This window comes from Barbus barbus, assembly GCF_936440315.1.
Source record: "Barbus barbus genome assembly, chromosome: 25".
NCBI classification, from domain to species: Eukaryota; Metazoa; Chordata; class Actinopteri; order Cypriniformes; family Cyprinidae; genus Barbus; species Barbus barbus.
The window spans coordinates 282,501-290,000 of NC_136753.1; the positions used below are offsets into that span (position 1 = coordinate 282,501).

Genomic DNA, 7,500 nt, shown 5'->3' on the forward strand with positions numbered 1-7,500 from the left:
TTCATGTCATTTGGTTTAAATGTCCCTGTGTTTTCTGTTTTTTTCAGGACTGAACTGAGGAAACAGATCAACATCATTAAACTCCTGAAACGAGCCTGCCTCTAACGAGTCTCAATCCAAGAGACTTCAGGAGACATCCAGCCTTCAGAATCAGATGCTAGTTTTAGATGGGTTTGTCTTCCCATTGAAGCCATTCCTGCTCAGAAAGTTTCACTTCACGTGCTCTAGAAGTTTCTCCTCCCCTCGAGGAAAAGACACAGATATGTAAGACAGACCGGTTGGATGGGAGCGTTTATCTCTGTGCTCTTCCTGGTTGGTGATGGTGAAGCATCTAAACAGAGTCCTCAGTCAAATCAAAGCGATTGTGTGTGGAATGGAGAAGCATGCGAGTCCCTGAGAATGAGCAGGAGTGCTTCGTAAGCGCAGTCTGAAGAGCGTCCGGATCTCACGCCGATCTCGAGGCTGGCGAGCAAGGATGCGCGGGCCGAGCCGCGGCCGGTGAGCATGTACGCAGCGTCCGGTATGACGGAGTGTAAGGCGGAGGTGACTCCGTCGGCGAGGAACGGTCACCGTGTCTTCAGCTACACGCTGGAGAGCCACACGGCGGCCGCCTTCTCCATCATGAACGAGCTGCGTCTGGACCGCCAGCTCTGCGACGTCACGCTCCGGGTCAAATACAACCAGCTGGAGGCCGTGGACTTTGTGGCTCATAAGGTGGTGCTGGCCTCGTCCTCGCCGGTGTTTCGCGCCATGTTCACCAACGGCCTGAAGGAGTGCGGCATGGAGGTGGTGCCCATCGAGGGGATCCACCCCAAGGTAAGGGTTACGACCATTTCAGCCGTATTTGAGTCAATGTATTGTTGGCTATTGCTACAAATATAGCTGTGCTACTCATGACTGCTTTTGTGCTGCAGGGACACATATTTGTGTTTGCGCTGAGAGGAGCTTCAGTATGCATCAGACATATCCTCTCACTATAACACAGGGTGTAAATAAGAGATTGACTGCGGTGTAGAGAGCTGCGTTGATTATAACTTTGTGAGATCACGATGAACTAATGAGAGTGACAGCTTTCAATGATTAAGGGAGTTTGCAAACGTGATATTGATTTAAATCAACAGTTCATTTTAAGTGACTTACATCGTCTGACTAACACTGTCTGATTGCTGATCTCATAGACAAAAATAATACCATATCTTCTTCTTACCTTAAGTAACCTAACTTTAGTTTTTCTACCAGCCAATGAGGATTTTGAAAGAAAACAGGCAGTGTTTGTGTTAGTAATACATGCAGTTCTCACGTTTCAGTGTCGCTGTTGATGTTAGGGTTATTTAGGGTATTCTTTAACTGCTCAGGTCCTGCCAATACAACCCATTCCAGGAGCTGCCAAAATTACATTTTAATACCAGTCAGGGCTATAGAACTGCATCTGAATATTTACAAGTAAATCAATATATTATGCATAGGCTAGCCTACTTTCTATCTGGCCCCCCCTACATCTAGTTTTGACGTCCATCAGGGGGATCAAGCCGCCTTTAAGGGGTCAAACCCCCGTAATTTGCACCCTGGTCCTGGATCAGATCTGGGTGATGGCTCTCTCACACACATGTCTGAGACGTGTCTGGTTGTTCTCAGGTCATGGGCCGGCTCATCGAGTTCGCGTACACGGCGAGCATCTCTGTGGGCGAGAAGTGTGTGATTCACGTGATGAACGGGGCTGTTATGTACCAGATCGACAGCGTGGTCAAGGCCTGCTGTGATTTCCTCGTGCAGCAGCTCGACCCGAGCAACGCCATCGGCATCGCCAGCTTCGCCGAGCAGATCGGCTGCACCGAGCTTCATCAGAAGGCCAGAGAGTACATCTACATGAACTTCAGCCAGGTCAGTCACACACAGCCCTGCGACCAGAGCCTTTACCTGTCCATCACCTGCACCATTCATCTAAATACAACACAAATTTGGCTTAGTTCCACGATCAAAATGTTACAATCGTAATCATTTTAAGTCATTTTAATAGTCTTATGACAGGAACAGCTCAATCTTTTACACACTTCTACGCATTTGGGAGTTCTTCTGCTGTTCAGGAGTAATGTTTGTCCTGCTTTCTCCTCACGGTCTGAACAGAGTGAGTTTCTGATCTCTGACGCGTGAATGAGGACGCTCGTTTTCATAGCGTCTTTAGAGCTGCACGATTAATCATTAAAATATCATGATCTCGATTCAAACACCCATGCGACCCCATTTTTAAAAGACAATGAGTCACCCGTGTCTATTACACCTTTAAAAAAATACCAGAATTCATTCAAATCTGTAAAAATCTTTATACAATCAGAAAGCTGAATAAACTAAATATGAAAGCTGAATAAATAATCTTTCCATTGATGTATGGTTTGTTATGATAGGACAATATTTGTCTGAGATACAACTATTTGAAAATCTGGAATCTGAGGGAGCAAAAAAATCTAAATATTGAGAAAATCTCCTTTAAAGTTGTTCAAATGAAGTTCTTAGCAATGCATATTACTAATCAAAAATTAAGTTTTGATATATTTACGGTAGGAAATTTACTAAATATCTTCATGGAACATGATCTTTACTTAATATCCTAATGATTTTTGTCATAAAAGAGAAATGTATAATTTTGATCCATACAATGTATTGTTGGCTATTGCTACAAATATACAGTGGGGCAAATAAGTATTTGATACACTGCCGATTTTTCAAGTTTTCCCTCTTACAAAGAATGGAGAGATCTGTAATTTTCATCGTAGATACCTCAACTGTGAGAGACAGAATATAAAACAAAATACAGAAAATCACATTGTATGATTTGAATAATTAATTTCCATTTTATTGCATGAAATAAGTATTTGATCACCTACCAACCAGCAAGAATTCTGGCTCTCACAGACCTGTTAGTTTGTCTTTAAGAAGCCCTCCTATCCTGCACTCATTACCTGTATTAATTGCATCTGTTTGAACTCGTTACCTGTATAAAAGACACCTGTTCACACACGCAATCAATCAGACTCCAACCTCTCCACTGTGGGCAAGACCAAAGAGCTGTCTAAGGACACGAGGGATAAAATTGTAGACCTGGGGTGCTTCTCAATTCTTATTTGTGCATCCTCGTTTCCTTTCCTCGCATCTTAGCTCCACCCCTTCAGGATACGAGGGAAGGATGCACATAAAAGACGCGAGGATGGAGGAATTGAATCAAGTGAAATGATATATCCTCGCTCCCTTTAGCATCACTTTAGAGCGTCATCAGCTGCGCAAAATGGATCTGCCCTTATGTTAAAGTTTTTTTTTTTTAAGACTTTCAAAATAAACATTAATAAAGCAAGATGCCCTGTTGAAATATATGACATGTATGGTTTATTTAAATTGCAAAGGTAAAATATAAATTAAAAATTACTACAACAGATGAGAAGGGGGAGGAGAATTTACACGTACGTCAGGTTTTTCGATGAAAAAGACTTCCGCATAGGATACACCTGTGTATCCTCGCTCATAGCTCCTTTGGAAGGCTCCTCACTCCTCGTTCCTCGCCTCCTCACGGTGCAATTAGAGAATTGAGATGTCCTTCAAGATGGCTAAGCTCGATCGGTTTCCGGGTCATAGGACGGAGGACGGAGGAGTGAGGAAGCGAGGAGAAATATTGAGAAGTACCCCTGCACAAGGCTGGGATGGGCTACAGGACAATAGGCAAACAGCTTGGTGAGAAGACAACAACTGTTGGCGCAATTATTAGAAAATGGAAGAAATTCAAAATGACTGTCAATCTCCCTCGGACTGGGGCTTCATGCAAGATCTGGCCTCGTGGAGTATCAGTGATCCTGAGAAAGGTGAGGGATCAGCCTAGAACTACACGGGAGGACCTGCTCAATGACCTGAAGAGAGCTGGGACCACAGTCTCAACGGTTACCATTAGTAACACACTACACCGTCATGGATTACAATCCTGCAGCGCTGCTCAAGCCAGCACATGTCCAGGCCCGTCTGAAGTTTGCCAAAGACCATCTGGATGATCCAGAGGAGGCATGGGAGAAGGTCATGTGGTCAGATCAGACCAAAATATAACTTTTAGGTGTAAACTCCACTTGCTCAACTCAACTCCGTGTTTGGAGGAAGGAGGAGTACAATCCCAAGAACACCATCCCAACCGTGAAGCATTGGGTGGAAACATCATGCTTTGGGGGTGCTTTTCTCCAAAGGGGACAGGACGACTGCACCGTATTGAGGGGAGGATGGATGGGGCCATGTATCGCAAGATTTTGGGCAACAACCTCCTTCCCTCAGTAAGAGCACTGAAGATGGGTCGTGGCTGGGTCTTCCAGCATGAAAATGACCCCAAACACACAGCAAGGGCAACTAAGGAGTGCTAAGAAGCATTTAAAAGGTCCTGGAGCGGCCTAGCCAGTCTCCAGACCTGAACCCAATAGACAATCTATGGAGGGAGCTGAAACTCAGTGTTTCCCAGCGACAGCCCCAAAACCTGAAAGATCTGGAGAAGACCTGTATGGAGGAGTGGACCACAATCCCTGCTGCAGTGTGTGCAAACCTGCTCAAGAACTACAGGAAACCTCTGACCTCTGTAACTGTAAACACAGGTTTCTGTACCAAATACTTATTTCATGCAATAAAATGGAAATTAATTATTAAAAAAAAAAAATCATACAATGTGATTTTCTGGATTTTGTTTTATATTCTGTCTCTCACAGTTGAGGTGTACCTAAGATGAAAATGACAGATCTCTCCATTCTTTGTAAGTGGGCAAACTTGAAAAATCAGCAGTGTATCAAATGCTTATTTGCCCCACTGTACCTGTGCTACTCTCATGACTGCTTTTGTGCTCCAGGGGCACATATTAAACTGTTTAATAATTCATTCAAATTAAACATTTAAAATAGACTGAAGTAATAATATTTTGTCAAACATTATTTTGTTTAGTTCAGAATCATGGGAGAATTGTGATCTCTATTGAGACAAAAATTGTGATTCTGAATTTATCCAAAATTGTGCAGCTCTAGATGTTAAATAGTCGTTTTTGATGTTTAGATTAATTTGGATGAGAAGTTTAACGGTGAACTTTGATCAAGTGGTCTTGATTCCTCGTGACCGTTCACCCCATACTGAACACTCAGTGTTGTTCCTAAGGATCGGTGTGTGTGCGTGCGTGTGCGTGCGAGCGCTTGGAAGTGGAGTCTGACCGCACCTGTCTCTCTCAGGTGGCCACGCAGGAGGAGTTCTTCAACCTGTCTCACTGCCAGCTGGTGACGCTGATCAGCCGTGATGAGCTGAATGTGCGCTGCGAGTCCGAGGTGTTCCACGCGTGTGTGGAGTGGGTCCAGTACGACCAGGAGAACCGGCGTCTGTATGTGCAGGCGCTGCTGCAGGCCGTCCGCTGCCACTCGCTCACACCGCTCTTCCTGCAGCGTCAGCTGGAGCGCTTCGACTGGGACGCCCAGAGCAAAGACTACCTGTCGCAGATCTTCCAGGACCTCACGCTGCACAAGCCCACAAAAGTCATCCCCTGCCGGACGCCTAAGGTGCCACAGCTTATCTACACGGTCGGAGGCTACTTCCGACAGTCTCTCAGCTATCTGGAGGCGTTTAACCCCTGCTCCGGAGCCTGGCTGCGGCTGGCTGATCTGCAGGTGCCCCGCAGCGGACTGGCGGCCTGCGTCATCAGTGGCCTGCTGTATGCGGTCGGCGGCAGGAACAACGCTCCGGACGGAAACATGGACTCCAGCATGCTGGACTGTTACAACCCCATGAACAACTGCTGGCTGCCCTGCTCTCCCATGAGCGTGCCGCGCAACCGCATCGGCCTGGGTGTCATCGACGGCATGATCTACGCCGTGGGCGGCTCACACGGCTGCGTCCATCACAACAGCGTGGAGAGGTGAGACAGTGTGTGTTTTATCTTTATTATCTAGACTAGTGGTCGGTAACCCATGGCACGCAGAGGGTTAATCACTGGCACGCGAGCAATAGGGAAAACTGCATACTGACTAGGGCTGCACGATTAATCGAATGCGATTGTCATGCGCATCTTGTCAGTAAAGCCAGTTCAGTAATCAGTAGTAAATCTCCATCAGGTGCTTTCAGCAGCATTTACTACACGAGACATGCTAAAAACACCACAGACGATATCGTCAATATTATACATTGATTTTATGAAGTCACGCTGCGTTAATGAAAGTTGTTTGAAAGCACGTGAAAATACCACATTTAATAACTCACTTCATAACGTCAGTTGAGTGTATGAAATAAATCCTTCTGTGAGATGATATGGCTTCTTACCAGGTCAGATTTCAAAGCGTCTGCCCAGTCAAAATAAAATTGATATTGTAACATGGCTTTTTTGTGTGCTTGAAAAAGACTGATTTAATTAAATAAGTAGGTGATCTGATGCTCTGCGTGTTTCAGAGGGAGCGCAGCTCTGTGTTTATTTACACGCATGCAGCTCGCGATACGGTTTAATGTGCATTTGGGGAAAAAATCAAAGCATGAACACTTAGTCAGGCTTCACATGTACTGTGTTGATGGCTAAATAAGCATCATGTGCACTGTATGCGGACCCCAGCGTACTTGGGGGAAAAAACAACATGCATCGTTTTCATCTTTTCACGCCAGACACAGGAAAACACCTAAAAGCCTTTTGCAACCGTATAACAATGATCTGTTGTGACACTTCCTCTGTGATATTTATGGAGATTAGTGATGAATAACAGATGACAAACATTATTCTGTGAGTAGAAGGAAGTGGAAACAGCTATTAATAGATAGATAAACACTGAACTTTGGAGTGAGTCACTGGAGTTATGAAGACTCAGGTGAGTTTCAGGTAAATCAGTGACAGCTGTCGTGCGTTTGTGTTCAGTCTCTCCGTCTCCTGATGGCTGTGATTGTGTGCAGGTATGATCCGGAGCGGGACTGCTGGCAGCTGGTGGCGCCGATGCTGTGTCGGCGGATCGGTGTCGGTGTGGCCGTGATCAACCGGCTGCTGTATGCAGTGGGCGGCTTCGACGGCACGCACCGGCTGAGCTCCGCCGAATGCTACAACCCCGAGAGAGACGAGTGGAGGAGCATCGCTTCCATGAACACGGTCCGCAGCGGCGCAGGTCAGACCGCACAGAAACATGAACACTTACAGGGAATGAACACTTACAGCGCTGGCCAAAATGATCAGAACACTAGTATATTCAGCAGCTAAACATGGTTTAAGTCAGTTATTTCTATCTTCTGCTGGAGTGTGTCGGTAGGAAATATCAGTTTACATTTCCAAACCTTCATTTAGCCATTAATTGTAATAATCCAGTGAGATGTTTGAGATCTGATCTGATCATCATCAGTCTGTCTGGAATGACATGAAGAAACAGAACAAACTGAGACTAAATCCAGAAGAACTGTGTCTCCAAGACGCTTCAAGAAACCTCCTGCAAAGCTCCTGAGAAACTCTGCTCAAGAGCACCGAGGACAAAAGATGCTTTA

At 45.4% G+C, this 7,500-nt stretch overlaps 1 protein-coding gene across 8 annotated transcripts in view; it reads left to right on the plus strand.

The window, feature by feature from the left end:
* Nucleotides 1-7,500, plus strand: part of LOC306844750 (kelch-like ECH-associated protein 1B) — a 13,023-nt gene that overhangs the window by 2,544 nt on the left and 2,979 nt on the right. For 7 of the 8 annotated variants that reach the window (XM_079377129.1, XM_079377123.1, XM_079377127.1 and 4 more), the window contains 4 exons: nt 48-816; nt 1,636-1,881; nt 5,232-5,908; nt 6,925-7,130. In XM_079377129.1, coding sequence (XP_079233255.1) covers nt 505-816; nt 1,636-1,881; nt 5,232-5,908; nt 6,925-7,130 — 1,441 coding nt within the window. In that variant the 5' untranslated portion in view covers nt 48-504. The remainder of the gene's footprint in view (nt 1-47; nt 817-1,635; nt 1,882-5,231; nt 5,909-6,924; nt 7,131-7,500) is intronic. The other variant, XM_079377130.1, reaches the window with a different exon arrangement.